The sequence below is a fragment of the Varanus komodoensis genome, unplaced genomic scaffold (assembly GCF_004798865.1).
Source record: "Varanus komodoensis strain SLA01 unplaced genomic scaffold, ASM479886v1 scaffold4, whole genome shotgun sequence".
NCBI lineage: Eukaryota > Metazoa > Chordata > Lepidosauria > Squamata > Varanidae > Varanus > Varanus komodoensis.
In genome coordinates, this window is record NW_025335941.1 from 2,182,666 (window position 1) to 2,203,613 (window position 20,948).

Below are 20,948 nucleotides of genomic sequence, written 5' to 3' on the forward strand. Positions count from 1 at the left end.
CTTGAGCGCAGCCACTGGGAAAGGGGCTTCGGGCGGCTATGCAGAGGGACAATATTCGCACAGCGTCGATTGATGATGAACCTGATACTGACAGAGACCGGCGGAGGTAAAGGTGGCCGCTGTTGGCGGCTGGCTGGCGGCTGGGGTCGGGTGGGCACTTGCGCTCCTGTTTTCAAATTCCGTTCTGAATTTGTATGGGCAGAACAGAAGGAATGGCCTTGCGGGTTGGCACCGTCTTGGGATGTTAGCCTCGGCATCGCTAGGCATCCTAAGAACACTTTCTGTTGGTAATCGCACAGAACGCGCGTCAAAGACAGCAGGCAGACCTATAATCAGATGGATGCTAGACCTGAATCATTTGATTATTTTACTGCTGCCCATGTCTATAGTTCTTTATAAAGAACAGTCCACGATTGAACATAAAGGGTTAAAGATTAGAGGCTGCAATAGCTACCAGAACGCTGGGGACATTTCAGTAACGAACTCAACCCATTTACATTGAGGGGCTGTGCAGTATGAGGCATGAATTTGTGGTGAATGTCCCTGTTTCACCTGTAAGCCCAAGGAACTTGCAATGTAAAACAGCCAAGAGACATGACAGAGGAAGGAGAAAATGAAAGCCTGCCATTTCAGTAATTCTGTTCAAATCACTTTCAGTCATTTTAAGTATGAATTTCTCACAGTACTCAAACATTTGGTGTTTTTCCTTGTTCCTCCCAGGGCTCAAGAAGAACATGCTGCTAAAATAATTAGGAGGATGTGGTGGTGTCACATAAGACACAGACTGTTTAAACTTTTGAAACACACAATTCGTGCTGCAGTATGTATTTGTCCTTAATGACGTGACTAGATGTGGTGCTGTAGTTTATTTTTTTAAATCATTTTTCCTTACCACTTTTCCTGTTTTCAAAGTGTATCCCTGTGTGCACATACACTGGGAGAAATTAAAGATGAAAATAAGTTCTGGTCTGGCAGAGGTATTATACAGATTGAAAGGTATTTTGCTTTGTTTGCAATTGGACATAATTACATGCACATCTCACAACAGCTGGAATCTAGAAATATGCATGGGAACTGTCCTCATGCTGTCAATAATGATTTTGGCTCTGGCTTCTGCCAAAAAAAAAAAAGTATTCTGTCTGAAGGCAATCTGGGGTTATCCCGTGAAGCTGATTGGTGGACATTTAGGGCAGATGAAAGGAAATACTTCTTCACATAGTGTATGGTTAAACTATGGAATTCATTGCCATGGGAAGTGGTGATAGCTTTAAAAAGGGATTGGACAGATTCCTGAGAGAGGGGCTACTAGCCTTACTGGCTATGTGCCCTCTCCTTTATTAGAGGTGGCATACATGTATACACCAGTTGCTAAGGAACTTGGGTAGTTGGAGGTCTTGTACCCATCCTGCTTGGGGAATCCTGTGGGCAACTTGTTTTGCCACCATGTGTACAGAGTGCTGAACTAGATGGAACTTTGGTCTGATCCAGCATGGTTTTTCTTATGTTCTTATGTAAACAAACCGCCATACACTGAAACACAATTTAGAATCCATAGTAAAGCTGCATTTCAAAAACAACTCAACTGTAGTTTTAAGATTGTTGAAGACAACACTAGATTCCAGTTGCTTATGCTGTTAGTGGTGAATGTTGTTACTATCATTTGCTTATGCTGTGAATGATTTTATTAATGTGCAATTATACAAGGATCATTAAAAAAATCTTAGTATTCAGTGCAACAGATTTTGGTAAAATTCGTACGTGTGTATTGGGATATGATATGATATTGCTTCCTGTCTTAAGTTGCCCACTTTTGTTTTATTTGGTTATTTGTTAAGCCATTCACTGTTTTACTTGGGAACATATGTGAAAAAACATAGAAGCTGGAATTTCCCTCGTTGCTTAGTAAAATAGAAACCGCTCCTCCTTTCCAGTGTTCAACCAATGAGTGCAAATGTAGATAATTGGCCATTTTCTTTTTATGTTTACTAACAAATTAAGATTTTTAATGCATTTAAAATATTTAAACGTAAGTTTAAAGGCTTAGTTGTTGAAATATCAGCTTCAAGTGAAAATATGCTTATACTTGACTCCATCCTTTTTTCTCACTCCGTTTTGCTTTTGGGCCTGCCCAACTTTCTATTTCTGAAATAGAATTTGGCCCTTGCGCTGAAAGTTTTTGTATATCCCATCCTTACATCATATTTTAATACTCTAGCTTGTTAACTATGTGTTATATCAACCAGCATATCCCATAGACAAAATGGGAAGCTGGTTTATTACAAACTGCAAAAAGAACTTTCAGATTTCCTCCCTTTGCAAGGAAGGAAGATGCAAGAAAATTATGCATATATAAACTCATTGCCATAATGAATACTCCTAACAACATAACATTGTTACCATTGAATGTAGTCCCCAATTTAAAATGGCCTTCTCAATATGCCCCAGCATCATAACATTTCTGCTACGGGACAAACTGGCAGCCTTCTTTCCTGTGTGTCTGCATTTTTGGGGGGTTTTTTATATTTATATACCACTGTTCCATAAGATTATAATCAAGGTATAGAATAAAATCAAGCAACAGATTTAAAAGCCCACTGAAATAAACCAGTTTTTACTGTCTGTTAAAAGTGGAGCGATAATTGGGCTAGGCAAACAAAGTTTGAGGCTATTCTGTTTTTTTATGGGGGAGGCATTACTAAAAATACCCTATTTCTTAGCTGCCCTTGCCATGAATGTAGGAGGGAGAACTTGGAGAAGGGCATCAAAAGTGAAATAAATGCCTGGGCAGTTGTTACAGAAGGGAGTGAAACTTGAAACAGTTTTGCTGCAGAACGTTTAAAACATTTAAGGTCAAAAACAAAACCTTGATCTTGGCCTGTAAATGCATCAATTACCAGTGCAGAGTGTGAAGGAGTAGATAATATGTTCTCAGTCAATACCCTTGTAGATGTATTTTGTTTCAATGTTTCCAAGCAGTCTTCAAAAGCAGCCACATATAGAAGCATTAATCTAAACTGAAAATTTAGATACACTCATGAAATGCATGAATGATTGTAGCCAAATTCATTTTCTCTAGAAAAGAGCATAGCTACTGAATAAGCAGAAGCTAATAAAAGGTAGTCTTGATCATTTCTGCTCTTTGGCCATTCAGGAGCTAAACTACACCCAGAAACACCCCTAAAGTGATGTTTTATCACTTGTACAGTCCTCCTTGTCAGTGAAACAATACTAGCGAAAGAAAGAGCAAACTATTGTAAAACAACAGTCATTGCTGCTTTGTTTAAAGATAGGTTTATTTATTGATCTTACACCAAGTCATAGTCAGACTTTTAATTCTCTAGTTGAAACTAGTTGGTAAATAATTACTGTTGTTTTTCAAAGTAAAAATGTATATCACAGTGTCGAATCTGCCTGTTCATTTCAGTCAGTTAGTGGTACCTTCTTTCCACCCCACCCATGCAGACATTCTTCCTCCCAATAGTAAACAACTTGTAGCCCTCCAGATATTTTGGCCCACATCTCTGATCTTTCCTGTGCCAGTATAGCTAGTGGCAAAGAAAGATAGGAGTTGTAGGATAAAACATCTGGGGAGCCACAAACTGCCCATGTCTGTTTAGGCAGTTGTACCACAATAGCTGCTCAGCATGCTCAATCCTCTTTGACTGGATTTTTTGGGAGGGAGAGTCACCCCCTTATGACCCCTCCACAAGGCTGGAGTTCCCTTATTCGGGCTACACTTGATTTTGCTAGTACAAAAAATATGCTGCGAATTCATTGAGCAAATACTCTATTTCTTTCAGGAGCATTGCATTAGCTATGATATTTTGAAAAGAGTGAGTCCTTTGGAAGCGGAACTTCTTAAAGAACCTACTATTCAGTGTAAAGTTAAATTCAGGTAAAATAAGTATACGTATGTGCAAGATAAAAGATTAATCATTCAATTTTATTTATTTATTTATTTATTTATTTATTTATTTATTTATTTATTACAGTTGTTACCCTAAGATATTAAATGTTGTTTTTCTTTATGGGCATATTCCCATGAAGTATTTTTCATCCAAAGAATAGATGAGAACAGGTTGCTATTATTACTAAACTGACAATTTCTGTCCTATTTCATTATGGGGCTTTATATAACTAGTAACTAAAAAGAATTTTAGGGATTTCAAAGCTCATAGTGAAAATTTGACATGAAAAATATAGCAATATAATGGTGTGAATTAGCTTATAGTTACTTAAGGGAAGTAAATAAGTCAGTAAGGATTATTCAAGCATACAAACCTGGTTGTACAAACTCTTTAGAGTAAACACGTTTGGGTATGATTTTGCTCTGCCAAAACAAGCATATGATTGTGTCCTGCTTCTGCTTGGGTCAGTAGTATTACCTCAGACAGAGATGAAGAAATGAAAAAGAGGGCATGGCAGTGGGCAGAGAGGAAGGAAGCTTTTCCGGCCCCGGGCATGCTGCTGGCCTGCCACTGTCAGCACAACTCTTCTAGATGGACTCAAAGACCCATCTAGTAGGAAAAATGGAAAAGGATGACAGAGAGGCGAAAATTATTATGATTATTATATTGCATTCTGATCCTGTCTTTTTTTCCTTAAGTGGGGAACCCAAGGCAGTTTATATAGCTCAATTTTATCCTCAAAATACCACCCCTGTGAGGTAGGTTAGACCGAGTGTGTCAACCAGAGAGCCTCATGGCCAAGTTGGGACTAGAAACTGGATCTCTTGGCTCCCCAGTCCAGCATTCTAACCATCATAGCAGTTCCCCAAAATCTCTTCTATTGCTCCTCCTGCCTTGCCAGCAAGAGGCTGGCGAGCCATAGAGATCTCAGATGTCCCCAGGAGGCTTCTGTCTAGTAGGCAGCAATCATATTTAGCTGTGCTCTAAAGCACCTTTTTCCTTCCCTAACATTTACATCTTGATTTTGCAGCCCCATCAGATACATTTGCAAAGAAGTTTGAGTTGAGTAGGTCATAAGAGCTGTAAGTTCCAAACTAGCAGATTCACAATACTATATCTGAATGTGCCTGCCTCATTAAAAATAACCTCCCTTTTTCTATGGAAGAGAAGCATTGTGAATTTGATGCTAATTTAAATATGGAGATGGATGGAGCAACAGCTATCTCCGTGATGTGCTAGTTTTCAGTAGAGTATATATTTTTTTTTAAACATGGGGAAGCATTTAGACGTATTACCACTGGCTGATATCTGATGTCACAGGGACCACAGCTGGGTGCACCCAACATGGCAACTCACACTGAAGTATGAGTATGCCTGGTTTCTATAATTACATTCATTTAAGTCACAGCAACCTGTAGTAGCCATAGGCGCTATTCCTGAATATTCAACCTTCAACCATAGGTTGTTGTGTTACACAAACCTGCCTGGGTCTCCGTCCTTTCATATAGTATTTTGGACCAGGAATGTTATTATTTCAGTTACCTTTGCTGCAGAAAAATTACTGTCATTTTTTTAAAGGATCTAAACTGAAAGCAGTTTCCATGATGAAACATGAAAAATAAGCTTTTTCATAATAATAGGTAATTTACCTACAGGGTTTTTTTCCTTCAGATTTGCTGGGACTGATTTCCCCCCTTTCGTTGTGTTCAAGATATTTTGCAAGTCAAAAAACCAAAGCAGCAAGTACATAAGTGGAAAAAGAATAATAACATCAACAAGTGAGGTAACCTACCATGTGTTTATCTGAATAATTTTCTGTTTGCTCAGTCATACTTGTGACATTCTGTAATATCTGTATTAATTTCATTTATTGTATCTCTGTACTGCCAAATAGGCAAAGCTGCATTATCTGTTATTTAAGCTTGCATGATCAAGAAATTGCTTCTTCCTATTAAACAGCCAACATTTTAGAGAGCAATATGGCTGGTATAATGTTGCTTCCAGTGTTATATTTCTTTAAAATTAACTGTATATGCAGAAGCTCTAATCCAGCAAAAATTAGTCCTAAATTCAGTTGAAACCACTAGAATAGATTAGTCCCTAGTAATTTAAGTCCATTGTTTTCAATAGGATAATATTAACTAACTTTAATTAGATTGGCACCATAGTATGGAACAGGCCTGAACAATATATGACATTGTGAAGAAACTGACCACAGCACTTCCTTGAGCCATTGGCTGTCTTACCAATTGATCCAGGTAGGGTATATCACTAACCACTACTCTACCATCTGTTGGTATGTTCATGTTTTGCTGCCGGTACTAAGAGATTTTCTTTGTAAATGTACTATGGTCTCAATGTCATCAAATCTTTCCTATCCCAAATGTACGGTGGTCCAGTAGGGACTTGATAAAGCATTTATTGGTACTGCCTGCTCAGGAATGCAAAAAAAGAATGGGTTGTTAAACATCCGGAAAGCCACAATACGTTGCCGGAGAGTTCTGTACAGATTTTTGGGTGTGGAGGCCTGCTCTGAATGGGGAAGATTATAACCTGGCAGATAGGAGCTTCTTAAAATAGGGGTAAAGTAGCCATAATGCAATCAGGGAGTATACATGTTCTTTTCTGCAAGTTGCTTCACTTATTCCTCAGTGAGTTGATCATTACTTTAAAAGCTAGCTCTCAGTAAGTAACTCTTCTGAGTATGCAAAAAAGAAGTTTGGAGGTGGCTCAAAAATGCTGAAAGGACAAATCGTAGAAAAAAGTATATATGCATTAGTTGAGATTTTCCTTTTTGTATCTGTCACACCTCATGTTGTTCTTCAGTTAGTTTTAAAAGGGGGAGAATAAATCGAGAGCAAGTGCTTAGAGGGGAATAGATTTCCCAGAGCGCAGTGTTGGCCATGAAGAAAGCTGTTTCTGGCCTATTGTTTCAATCTAGAAATACATCTTTGTGATCTTACTATTATTGGCTCCATTCAAGATGTTACAGACACTTAGGATGAGTTCACATATCATGCTATGCCATTTTGCAAATAAGTCATGGTAGGTTGGTTGTTCACAGTACATCTGACAGATGAATTGTTCTTACTGTAGGCTGTTCTCCCACATCCTGCTCTCAACTCCAATTGTTAACCCTTTTTGTTTGCAGAGTGTTTTTTTAACTTTTCAGAGCCTTAAACACACAGAGAGAGTTGAAATCCTTTATTTGTTGGTTGCGAAAATTGCACAAATCTATTTGATTTTAAAAAATTGTTGCTGTTGGTGGTGGTAGTGGTTTTTACAAACATGTTTCTAAAGCACTCCATATATGTAGTCTTTCCTAGTCAATTTTCTTCTTGTTTCAGCTGTCAAAGGAAGTAGCAAACTAGGGTAGCTAACAGATAAAAAAGGACAAAGTGAGACTATGTATAGGCTAATTTGCACATAGTTGCCAGGGTCAAATTGCCAAATTGTCAACTGAAAAGCACTGGTAAAGGCGGGGTGGTGATGGGCGGAACAGCAAGCTTTATCAAAAAGTGTATCAAAAGCAGGGAGTTAATATCACTCACTTACCAACACTCCCTTTAAGTGTTGCACTTTTCAACATTTCCCTTTATCTCCAGCTACTATAGAAAAATAAGGTATTAACTCCATCCCCCCACTTTTTTGTGCTTCACTTTCATATCTGTTACAGCAGGTGCACAACTTTTTTCTGTTTACTTCCCAGCTCTTAAATTAGTACACATTTCCCCTCAGGTCACTTCACAGCCATTACAGTTTTTGTTTTGTTTTTTTAGTTTTTATGTCCACTTGCTTTTAGAACTGTCAGAAAACTGCAAAAACTCTTGCAGTGGTTCTTCCAAAAAGAAAGCGGTATACAAGAGGAGATTGCATGGATCAGGTTATGAACCATAGGCCTCCCAGTGGAGTCCTTGTATCACAAGTTACTTTAGGTTTGTGAAACAGAAAGAATGCATCCAGTCTTCCATTATGAAATATGAGTGATCAGTTCCTATTAAGATGAAGGGAAGGATCACTTCTGCCTTAGAGAACTTTTCTTCACACTCTTTAAACTAGATGCATCTTTCATTTAGTGAAACTGTAAAAATGTAAGGTATGGTAAAAACATGAAGATTACAGAATGGAGGTTTGGAACAGACTTAAGATGAGGCTGAGGCTATTTTGTTCTGTCTTTTCCCTTGTTTAATAGGCAGCTGCTGATGCTTGCAAATTAATGGGATATCGGAAATATTATAATCAAATGCTGCAGGATGAACTTCAGTATAAGAAATATGGTATAATAGATGAGATGGATGTTGCAACAATAAAAGACTACATGAAAGTAAGCAATGTTAAGATGTTCCTCATCAACCCACCACCCCCTTATGGGATGAATTAATAAAACAAACTTCTGAGCAGACCCAAAGCTAGCTTAAATACAATATTCATAAGATTAGAATTTCATATATTCCTATAAACATTGTGATTATATGGCAATTAGCACTTTTTAAATGGAGTTTTGACAGCTGTAACAGTTATCTACTACCATAAATAGGTTGGTTTGCACTCATAGATGTTCCCAAGGTGATAGAATTTTGGGAAGAAGTGCAAAATTGAGGACTCCCTTGGGACATGTGACCCCACCACAAAACCTTGAAAATTGTGCTGTGAAGCAGGCAAATAAGGCATCATTCCATTTTTACTAGCTAAGATTGCTTGCGCATATGGTTACATTTGACAGGTTGCCTTTTGACAACTGTCAGATATAACTAATGGTAAAAATAAAATTACCCCTAGCCTCTGTTGGGTAATACCCATGCTGAATACTTACTGGACTTTGCTAGCAGGCATCCCCCCTGAACTTTGCCCACCCCTGGCTCCCCGTTTCAGCACCAGTGCAATTGCCAGTGTTCACAATTGTGCAGTGTAGGTAAAAAATAATAGTGATTTTTTTTTTGCAAAAGTTTTTGAAAATTACAGGGAAAACTACAAAAAAATGTTGGGGAGCCAAGGTGCAGCTGGGGCACTTGAAAGGGATTTTCTGTAGCTATCAAAACAGGGATCAGCTTTCAAAACTTCTTGGGAGGAAGGGAAGCCCCAGTGAACCCAAAACAACTCATGAACATGGCAGGGAGATGGGAAACTGAGTGCCATTTGCCCTGAAGTTTTGCTTGAGTACTTTTGGGGCTGTTGCCACTGGTGCTTCTATAGAAGCTGCTTGACAGAAATGGCAAGGGGTTTTTTGTTTTGTTTTGTTTTTCACCATACTCATGATTGGGTCAGTCGTTCATTTCACTTTCAGAAATGAAGCCAGCTTACAAAAGATACCCAAGAATTATAAAATAATTGAGTTTTCTTTTCTGACTCTCTAGTATATCAGTTATATGGATGAGACTCCATCATACTTTGGTGGTAGGCATAACTACTGGAGAAAACTTTCTTTAGAAAACTTTCCCAGAACAATGATGGTATATGACATTATGGACTACGCACAGTCTGGGAAGCTGTCTCCAAGACTTAGAGTGAAACTGCCATTGCTGCTACTGAGGCCACAAAATGAAGAAATGTATCGTGCTCAAGTCTTGGCAGTTTGTGAACTCAGGTAAAGTGTATCAGTTGTCAAATTCATTTGAAAATGTGCTTTGGAATGTCTATCCTTTCTTTCCTTGCATTTTAAAATATTATTGAAATTAATGAAAAGGATATAAAATTACAGTTTTCACTTCCACTTTCATTTATTTTGCAGTCACATACCTTTTAGAAATAATCAATTTAAAACACAAATGATCAACAAAACAGAATGTATAACAACAGTACAGCAACTGCTTGACATATATAAATCCTTAATACAATAGCATATTTAAAACATTTCATATATTACATTTAAAACTGAAGAATATCCTTATGGATATTAGCTACAGAAAATAAAAATTTTTCAACAGTGGGACTCTACCACTTCTCCACATGGTCAGAGACAATGTATGCAACTAATGTTTATATAAATGTTCATCCAATGCAGAGGGAATTACACTGAATCTGGCTTTAGGATATTTGGAAATGGTCACATTTTCACAATATTTTGCAGTGCTTTGAGTACTGAAAGTCAAACCTGAATAAATTGGGGAACAGGTAGTTTGGGCAGCAGATAAGAAATATTGAAGATCAGTGTCCTTCAGTATGTGCAACAATATGTTTGCTTGAGTGGACAAAAAGCTTTCAGAAAAACCCATAATCTGCAATTTATTTCTGATAGCTTTAGACAATGGACAGTTGTAAATGTCTTTTGAAGGAGGGACCTATATTCTGATTTAGAGTTTGAAAGTTTTAACCAGTATCTAAATGCCCATCAATCACCACACAATACATTCTACTAATGAGAGCCCTAAAACTGCTAATGGCAGTTGGGCATGTCAAAAAGTTGATGTGAAAAGGCTTGAGAGTATTTGTTCTAAGGTGGGGGGAAAACCCTAAAATTCACACCGGGACTCCAAACAACAGTTGTGTCAACTGTTGCCTTAGCCTTAAACCCTTGGAGTGCAGCAGGAATGTACTGTCCTCCTCTAGTATAAAAGTAGCATAGTATCACTTTGGCACTGTTAGAGGCTGACTGTAACTCAGTCTTCTAATAGGTTACCCAAGAACCAAAAGATTGGAAAACAATTGGAGCAAAGCTCAGGGAGCCAAGGTTCCATTTAGATGCCAGGAAGCACTTCCTGACAGTTAGGACCCTGAGGGTATGGAATGGGCTTCCACGGGAGGTCATTGAGGCCCCATCAATGAGGGTGTTCAAAGATAGGCTGGACATGCACATGGTGAGCATGTCGTGAGCGGAGCCGGCTGGTGCTGGAGGTCAGACTAGATGGCCCGGGAGACCCCCTTCTGACTTGCTCTGTTTCTATGTTTCTATGTAATCCTAAGATATTTAAATTTTCTAAGTTATTCTACAGACTGACCACCTATAACCCACTTATTCAGGGAGAATCTAAAAAAGACCATAATGTTGGTTTTATCAAAATTAATAATTAAGACATTTTCCTTTCAATAACTGATAAATGCTTTCAGAATTTGTTTTAGACTAACTTTGGTAAAAGACAGGAGAGAGCTCTGTATAAAAGCATAGGCCAGTTTGGTGTAGTGGAAGTTCCATGAGGAGAAATCTTAGGTTATTAAGGTACAGATTAAATAGCAGGGGTGCAAGTATGCAACCTTGATGTACTCCCTAGGTATAGGGTCAGGGTTTCCCCCCACTCCACATCTCACCTGTACTGTAGTGTTCTAATATGAAGGCATAATTAAATAGTTTTTATCAATGAAGAAGCATAAAGCTTGAGTGTAGTAGCTGCACTCCTGCATCTTATGGGGAAGAGCTGAAAGCCTGGCATCTGCCATCCATAGTTGTTGAAGCAGCAGCCACTTGTTGGAGTGGCCAGTGTCTGCCATGCAGCTAAGAATCCATCTTCAGCAGACACTGTGTCAAGGATTTTCAAATCAGTTGTGCTGTATATACCTAATCCTGCATTGTAGGAAGCCAGTCGTGGATACACCACAAGGGAATATCTCAGCCTTAGCCAGGAAATGTTGATATCAGATACCAAAGGGAAGGGCAAAGCTCTACATAGGTACAAACATCCACCAGGAGTTCTTAATTCCATTGTTGCCACTCAAGTCACAAAGAGAAGTAACCAAGGCAGGGAGAACTCATATCTGAGGTGTGACTCCCAAACCCAAGCTTACCAAAGGTTTGCAGGTTACTCAGACCCATGAGTACAGAATGTCACTACATGCAGAAATATTGGGAAATGTGTACAACTAAATAGTTGTCCCTAACTGTAGGCTGGAGCAGTATGTCCCACATGGAAATGTCGTAAGTATGCCAGTTCTGTTGTCCATAAATCCCCAAATTCACCATGGCCTAGTGGAGATACGGAGTATAGTCAGTGTGAAGAAGTAGTTAAGAGTGCAGGACTGGGACTCGGGTGACCTGAGTTCTAGTTCCCACTTAAGCCACGAAACTCACTTGATTACTTTGGGCTTCTGATTACTTTATTTTGGTCACAGACAAGTAAAATTCAGCATACAAATAATAAAATATTAATCTAATAAAATAGGTAAAACACAAGTAATTAAAATACTTACAGACTTAAAATGCAGTACAATCAATGAGTGAAATAAAAGAATCTAAACATAATACATTAAATTGTTACAATTCATTAATACCCACTAATCTCAATTTGCATAGATGTATTGCAGCTTGCACAAAAGCTTGCCACTTTTATAGCGAATTTTGGGTCCTGATCTGACAGTCGGTGTGCTGGGTGTTGTTCCTCTCTCTCCAGGAACCGTTGCATAATGGGTGTTAAAAGTGATGCTGCAAGGCCTGCTAAAAAGTTCAATATAGCAAAACATGTCCTGCAGCTTCAATCTCTCCCTTCTCAAAGGGGCACACCTGTCCCATTTTCCATTTGTTAAAGCTGAGGGTTGCATACTAAATCTTGCCTAAGTAAAAGCATTCCTTAATTTTGGGAAATGCAAATTGGACAGGTGTTTTACAGGTTAAAATCTTCTCCTATTTTCTCTATATTCAGGATGTTCTGAAGGCTCTACTTACACATCCTGAATATGTTGTTCAATTGTCATTTTAGCTTTTTCATACCCTTATGCTATTAAGCTGCTGGATGTGAATCCAAGGTTGTACAGTTTCTTATAACACTGAATTTTCCAATTTGTGTAACAAGTATTAGTTCATATCAGGGGACCAAGCCAGTAGTGAACCTTAAGGATCTACACACAGGCCTCTGTAGAGATTTGCCCTGTCTCTAAGCACACACACATTGGCAACACAGCTTGGGATTTCCAGTACTGTATGAAGGAATTTTGTCAATATCACTTCAAAGTTGGGTGTAGTTATTATATGCACAGAGTTGGGATGCATACAACATCTGAGAGATAACCTTAGCCTGGAAGAGTTGGATGGCTGAGGGAAGGTATTGGACTCCTTTAATATCAAAGAAATATGGGAAAGCTCTAATGCTCCTCGAGTATTTCCAGTAGCCTATTTAATTTGTGGACACCATAAGTGGAAAATTATGCTCAAGTATCTAAAGGATGTAACCTGGTCTAGAAGATGTCTTTAGACCTATGCTTATTAGGGAATGCAATGCTGCATTATCTGCATATAAAAGTATAAACAGCACATAAACATAAAAATAGTTTGTTTGCTAATTGGGAGGATGGGGGCATACTTCTGCCAAGCTGTTACCTAATTAGTTAATGTATTAGTTAAATAGTGTGAGAGCAAGTATAAATCCTTGTTTTACACTATTAAAAGCCAGAATCTAATCAGTTACATGTCCCATTCTGTTGCATTTTATCCACAAACAAGTGTTAAAATACAAGCTGCATATCAAAGTTAGAAGGTATCTGTCAATGTTTGTTGCGTCAGACCTCTTCCCTGGCCCAAGTCTCTTGGAAAAATAGGATACCAAACATGTTGATAAAGTCCATGAATTAAAGATCCAAGGCTTTAGTTGACCAGCCCACAATGTTCCAAGATAAGAGATTTAATTTTTGTATATTTTTCATCAGGCCTATACAGATCTTTGTGGTATGCTCTGGGTTCCTATATTCAGTTGGGGAGAAGTAGTAGCAATTTCTCTTTCTATAGGTAGATGTTGTTTCGTTACATTTCCCTGGTCTCCACTTAATGGTCTCAGGTTCTCCTCCAGTTTTTCAGTCTTCTCCAATTGTGAACAGAGCCTATGGATATTAGAATTCACTGGGCCTATCATTGTCTGTTAATGGAGAAAGAAGTTTGGCAGCCCTCTCGGGATGCTATTTCATCTTTCTGCAGGTATCTCATGTCATTCCAGGTAAGAGACTCTCAGCCCAACCTACCTCACCAGGTTGTTGTGCTGATAAGATTGAGAGGAAGGGAAGAATTAAGTAAGCCACCTCGAGTTCCTTGGAAGGAAAAAAAGGCAGGATAGAAATACACAAACAAACAAGTAAATACCTTTGTAGATGAATTCTGGATGCAGCTTCATCTGAAACCATGCTGACCAAAAGCCCATGTTCACACATGTTCCTTATTATATTGTCCTGCTCCAGTTGAGTTGCCAGCTAGATCATGATGCTTCATAAACCTGCTCTAGAGTTCATTTGTCCTCATTCAAGAAGTATGCTGTTTTCAAAATGTTTATTCATATCCTTCAGTGTGTGCTGTTCTAAAAACTTGAATGTAAAACAATCAGCACATGAGACTTGAATCCTTCTACAGGGAAACCAGTAGCTTGGAGGTTCTACATACAAGCTTTGTGTGAGTTTTGGGAAATTCTGACAGAGAAAACACTATTGGTATTTCCAGGCATCATGCTTATTGGCTGCATTTCAGTGAAGGCCTAGAATGTGTCATCTTAACATCATACCATCTTTACAGTTTGATTGGTGACTTGTGTGTGTGGAAAATACCAGGAACAATATTTTGAAGGATGCTGTTGGGTCCCTAGGCCTTCTTTTTTAATATTAATGTGCTGTTCTTATTGCTGCTAGGGAAAACATAAAAAACACAGAGCTACTTATGTTGTACCATAGGACTGTGTCACACTCTCAAGTTTTGTAAGTTCCCTTATTTAAAGATTTTCTAATGAATGGCCAAAAATCTTACATTGCCTTACTGTTTCCTTTGGATGGTGTTGGTAATATAATAAGCACTATATGCTCAACCACACAATGTTTTTATCAGCAACAGATGTTATATTTACTGCCATCACCAGGGTGCATACACATAGTCACAGGGGAGCATTTTAAACTACAATTTAAAGCTTCAACCAATGGTGGACAAATAAATCCTGGGTGGGGGTGGGGGGAGTGGCAGCTGATTGGACATCAGGGGCAATGCAGCATCAGCTGGTGAATTGCCCAGGGGACAGTGGCTTCCCTAGAGACCAGCATTCCACAAAACTGCTCTGACTAAAGATGCTTTGCTTTCATAGAACTACAGCTAAACTTAGAAATTGAAGGAGTGCTCCCACTGCTGGTGACACTTTACTGTGTACCAGTTTTACCCAGTGGAGGAGCCAGTATGCAATAAAGCAGCCATAACTGACCCCATTAGAAGAGTACAGATGTCAAGACCCGGGGAGGGGGGCGGGTCTAAAAAAGGAAAAAAATCTGAATTTTCCAGGATAAAATGGAAAAAAAAATCCCAGAGAACTTCACTTATATAGACTGAAGGAATATTCCAGGCACCAGCTGAACATGCTTTGCTTGGGTGTCATCTTTCAGTTGGCTAGGTCCCATCGGTATCAGGTTCTGTTATTTTTGACAAACTGCTGTATTTCCTAGTACTAATAAGTACCAACAAGATATACTGTGACCAACTTTGTGTGTAACAGTGGCAAATTGTGAGTTAATTAACCTACAATTTGCTGCTTGTCTGTGTTACATGTGTCCCATAGCTGCTTTAAATATTTAATCCCAATACATCTGATCAGGGGTTGCTACATGATATCCAAACCTGAACACTGTAGGTTAATGATGGATTAAGCAGTTCACTGTTACCCTACAATTACTTAGGTTAACTGTAGATTGTTTAACTTACAATTAACATAAAATGTCCTGATTTGGGACACAGTAATCCCAATGGGAAACCAAGTGTTCAAAAATACTATGGAACATGCCTGCATGCATCATGGCAAATCTTGGATTAATTTACCTATGTTTTGCCACTGTTAAATGCAAACAGCCCTAAAAATTCTCCAAGTGTCTTCTCACCAAAAGCCTGTGAGGGAGGAAACAATACTGTATATCTCTGTTCTACTTCTTCACCTTAAGACATGGGTCCTCAAACTTTTCCAGCAGGGGGCCAGTTGAAAGGTGCTGGGTGCAGGCCGGAAAGATGGTGCCGGCGGTGTGCGCGGGCTGTTGAGAGGGTGGGGGCAGCGCATGTGGGCGCGTGCGCTAAGGCGGGGGTGGGGTACACAGCAAGGGAAGGTGAGGAGCAGGTGCGCGCGCTGCGAGGATAAACGAGGCGGGGGTGGGCGGGCGCCGCAAAATGGGGCGCACAAGGCAGCGGCTTGCTCACTTGGAGATCGTTTTCTCCAAGCATGCAAACCGCTGCCTCCCCGCACAGGGTGAGGTGGATGGCGGCGGGCGCATGCATGGCACGGGTGCGCACGCGGCGGGTCCAGATGGGCATGCTGGGCCAGATAAATGGGCATGACAGGCCAGATGTGGCCCCCGGGCTGCAGTTTGAGGACCCGTACCTTAAGATCTATGGAAAGAGAGAATACATCTTTTTGTTGCAACTTTGCCATAATACTTGTTGAGGCGATATGCTTCACATTGTATTGTAGATGTGTCTTCAGAACATCACCATGTTTTAAGACACATTAAAGCAGGGCCATCCTCACAGTTTCTGTGAAAAGTGCTAACCATTTGATTCAGTAAGGTTGTTTGAAATAACATGTTCAGAACATGTTCTCTTTTAGATCTCCAACACCATGTCGCACAATTGCTTCTCTATCAAATATAGACCAAAAATCAGTGTGCAGACCTTCTGAACGTCGTTCTCGCCAAGCTAAGCAGAAGATTGCAAAAATGAGGAAAGCATATAGGATTGAGAAAGGAGGAACCGTAAGCAAATACATTTTTTTTTAAAGTGCTTTCAGATGAACAGTATTAAATCTCAGGGTTCTCCCTGTCTGTTTAAAGACATAATGCATAAGGACAATAGAAAAGCTATGCTGCATCAGACCAAAGTACACTCTATACACACAGTGGCAAGCCAGCTGCCCACAGGTTCCCGGACGCAGGCTGGGTGTAAGACCTCCACCTGCCCAAGCTCCTCAGCAACTGGTGTATACAGGCATGCCACCTCTGGTAAAAGAGGTAATACTCAGCCAGAAAGCCTAGTAGCCACTGATAGCTTCCACTTCCTCCAGGAATCTGTCCAAATCCCTTTTAAAGCCATCCCAATTGGTGGCCGTCACCACTGCCCATGGCAGCAAATCCCATAGTTTAACTATAGTTTAACCAATGGTGTGATCCTGGGTTTGAGTGTTATGGGAGAGGGAGAGAAATCTCTCGCTTTCCACATTCTCCACACCATGCCAACTAATGACCAGTATCATGTCTCTCCTTGCTCCCCTTTTTTCTAAGTTAAACAGTCCCAGTTGTTGTAGCAACTTCTCATAGTGGAATTTCTCCAGCCCCTTTGTTGATCATTGTTGTTGCCCTTCTCTGTACTTTTTCCAATTCAGTAGTGTCCTTTTTTGGGTAAGGCAACCAGAACTGAACGCAGTATTCTAAGTGTGGTCATACCAAAGATTGTACGCCATGCTAATTATGCCTGCCCAGCACTACCCCAAGATTCCTTTCTTGCTGTGTCACTGCCAGTTCACATCCTATCAGCCTATATTTGAAGTTTGGAATTTTTTGCCCCAGTGTGCTTTACCTTATACTGGTTTACACTGACTTGCATTTGCCATTTCGATGCCCATTGTCCAGCTTGGAGAGCCTCACAATCACAACCAAAATTATTTATTTTAAATAGTTGTGTGTCAACAGCATACCTGGCCACTTCACTACTTACTTGCATATATTTGTAAAAAAAAATTGTTGAAAAAATAAGACTTTTAAAACATTGAAGTAAGGATTAGATACTTGCTCTATAGAGACCACACACGAAATATGAAAAAGAAAGTTCACTACTGTACACAACTACTTTTTATCTTGAACACCTAGACCAAACAACTCTGTAATATACAAATTGCAATATGAAGGCTAGTCCAAACAAATGTGATATTTTAGTAACCTTATGAATTTTGTTAAAGCATTATATTTAGACTTACCAGAATTCATTACCAGAATTGTGAAGAAGCTCACTGTCTACTGTTCCACATGATCACAGGAGGGGAAATAAGCCACATGGGTTTTTTCCCTCCCACTATATGTGCTGAGGGATTTGCAAAATTATCCTCGCTGGCACAGCTGGCCACATCTGGTGATGGCGGCTTGTCACTACCATTAACAAACCACCCAGAACCCATGGGCTGTTTTACAGTTTGGGGGTGACTTGTTAACTATGGGCACAAGCCATTCTTGACATGACAAGCACACATGGGCAGGGGCAGGAATAAGCCATTGTAGATCTTGCAAACTGAGCGATTAAAAACAAGAAGTGTTCATTTCCTGGAATGGACTACAGACAATTCCCAGGGCTTTCTTGTAGCTCATATTTATGTGAATGTTTTTAAACAAACTAATTCTGTGCTTGGAAGAAAATATCTTGTAGTTCAGTGGGGTTTACGGTTTGGTAAACATACTTAGGGTTTACTGTTAGACATAGGCCAGGTTCAGATGTAATAACTTCAACTAAATATACTATGGTTAATCAGCCTCAGAACCCTAAGATTGGGGGACGATTTTGGTTTGTAGAGTGGCCCAGCAAGAAGAACTAATTCAGATATATCACAAAAATGCTCTATCCAAGTGTGTCGTGAGCCCAGGTATTACATTTTAATAGTAAATTCTATTCCTGTACTATACTAATTAGTATATACTATACTTTTCCCGTACCAATTGAATAGATAACCCACTACTTATAACTCACATCAGTTTTGTAAGTAAACATCCTTCTCTTCCCAGGCTGTGTCCACACAGGGAATCAGGATTAGGCCTGTTGGTCTGCATTAGGGATAGGCATCCTCTGGCAATTCAGAATTGCCACTTACCTACCGAACCATACTACTGCAAAATGAAGTTTGCTTTCCAAAGGAGCTTGACCCGTGTACCACTTCATTAAAGGAACTACTTTAGGTTAGATTCCTGCATTTGATTTGATACACTTTGCAAACACCCAACACTGATTGAAGGGGAAAGTATGAGGCTAAATTAACTCCAGAGTTGAAATTTATTTTTGGAATAATTTGTAATTTTGTTATTCAGGAACCACATTTAAGTGATCAGAAAGAAAATACGGTTTTATTTGCTGAAGGTTCAAGCACTGTAAGTCTACTTTCAGTTGAAGACTGGGAGAAAGAAGCAGTAGAGCTGTATGACTGGGCCAAATCTCTACGAACTGAAGATATTGGGGAAGACTGACCTACAATAAATATTTTTCTCCATGCTTTTTCCACTTGAATAAAACAGTTGTAGAAAGCAAATAGAATATATATATTATTCTTTTTTTATAGTATGCAAATCTCCTGCCGTGGACCCATTGTAAACACAGCCATGAGAAGAACATTAATAAATAATAAAATTATTTCACTCAAGATTCTTCATTAGGCAAGTTAGTAGGGCAATGTGCCTTGAGTATGCAAGTGATAAGAGAGAAGAAAACACAAAGAAACAGGAGCAATAGAAAAAGAACAGGAATTGGCAAGATGGCACCTGCAGCCCTTTGATTCCCCATGCCTACTTTGACTGATAGAGGCAGGATTATCTGGAATTCAAAAATGATGCATCCAAGGCAATTATTCTTGGATGCAACAACTTCGTTATCTGGATAGGAAATAATAGATTGAACCCAGGTAGGTAAAAATTAGAAGACATATTTCTACACCGTAGTATAATGAAGAACAAACAAATATGGGATAATTATGCTATGCAGAACATTAAATCTAGTATTTACTGAATTCAGTGCCCAATGCCCACTATTATGAAACCATATTCCAGATTTTCTACTTTAAATTTATACTGTTATAATTATATATTGATTTGATTGTGCAGTAAGATTCAAATTTTCAGTCTTACAACACTTGACAAAATATAGAAGTTAGGCAGCTTTAAACATCAGCTTCAAAGGAAAAGTTAAGAGCATTAAAGTTTTGAAGTGCTTAATTTTGACTAGAATGTTACAAAAATGCAGTCAGCACACAATACTCTTATGTTACCATTTTCACAGAATACTTTAATAATACTTTTCCAGTGAGGCTAACATGCATGATCAAGGAAAATAGCTTGGAAGTGTATTGCCCAAAGGCCAGAGCACTATAAATTTGTTTTAAAAAAGGTTACCATAAAGATTAAAAATATTTTATTTACATTTTTCTTTATATACAATTTTTACATCTTAGTTTTAAAGCAGAATAAAATACATATACATGTCTGAACGTAATGCATTCACAGCCTGGGATATGTTAACTTTTGCAAACAAGTGGGAAGGAAAAATGCTTATATAACAAAAAAGACAGCTTTTAGAGTTTCACAGCAGCCCCAGGAAAGTTACTAGGAAAAAAAATTGCAAAATGCTCACTTCAGTCTATGTATTTGAACAATGTATGTCAAATTGCTGCAGGACAGTTAAAAGAGTGCATTTAGAAGATAACTTTAAAGTTAACTTGCTAATAACTTTGCTTATGAAACATCTGCCACCACATTCAGGGTAGCTGTGAAGCTACACTGAATTATTGCATGGATAACTTGTTTCTGCCACTGCAGCTCCCAGTATCCTTTTACTATGTATACATTCTCCAGACTTCCTTCCAGTGGTATTTAAAATCAATAGTAAGGTTTCACAGTTATTCAAGGATATCTGGAATTTGTTCCCAAGTAACCTAAGATACAGCTGTTTTGAGGAAACCGCCAGATTTCCATTCATTTTCTGTTCCAACACTAAGTTGAAGAAAACTTGCCATTAGTAAGACACCACATAATAGAAAAATGAGAATTTTCCAGTGCCCATACCTTGAACATATGTTCAGTTTTACAAACATTAGCTCACTATTAAGTTATCTGTAAGAATGAGCAATCATATTGGAAGCTACACAAAAATTGTTAAAGTTTCATGTTTAGAAATAATTAATAATCTGTTCTACGCAGATTTTTTCCTGAACATGGGTCATTTGAACAGAGTATATTAAGAAAATAGTATTTCCCCATTCAGTTCTTTTTGAAAATAGCATTTCCCCATTCACCCAAGCAGAGCAAGCGCCCATCCGTTGGAGGCAGCTTAGCACTGCACCTCATGCACTTCCTGAATGGCACCTTTAATTCCATTGAGAATCAAGGAAGGGAGAAGATAAAATTAAGGTAAAAGTTATAAGGTAGGTCCAC

General features: G+C 38.9%; 1 protein-coding gene across 1 annotated transcript; it reads left to right on the top strand.

Annotated features, from left to right (window-relative positions):
- The first annotated feature begins 8 nt into the window (after positions 1-8).
- Positions 9-19,160, top strand: CUNHXorf58 (chromosome unknown CXorf58 homolog). Its single transcript, XM_044441547.1, has 8 exons — positions 9-106; positions 721-820; positions 3,801-3,895; positions 5,580-5,691; positions 8,101-8,232; positions 9,263-9,492; positions 16,379-16,523; positions 18,837-19,160. The coding sequence occupies exons 1-8, from the start codon at positions 39-41 to the stop codon at positions 18,990-18,992; spliced, it is 1,038 nt and encodes a 345-aa protein (XP_044297482.1). The 5' UTR covers positions 9-38; the 3' UTR covers positions 18,993-19,160.
- Positions 19,161-20,948: the final 1,788 nt, after the last annotated feature.

Bases quoted from the DNA above. Each gene is read 5' to 3' on its own strand.
- CUNHXorf58 (XM_044441547.1), top strand. From the start codon at position 39: ATGCAGAGGGACAATATTCGCACAGCGTCGATTGATGATGAACCTGAT. The intron at 3,896-5,579 runs GTAAAATAAGTA...TTTTTCCTTCAG, and splicing joins CAGTGTAAAGTTAAATTCAG to ATTTGCTGGGACTGATTTCC. The intron at 16,524-18,836 runs GTAAGCAAATAC...TTTGTTATTCAG, and splicing joins GGATTGAGAAAGGAGGAACC to GAACCACATTTAAGTGATCA.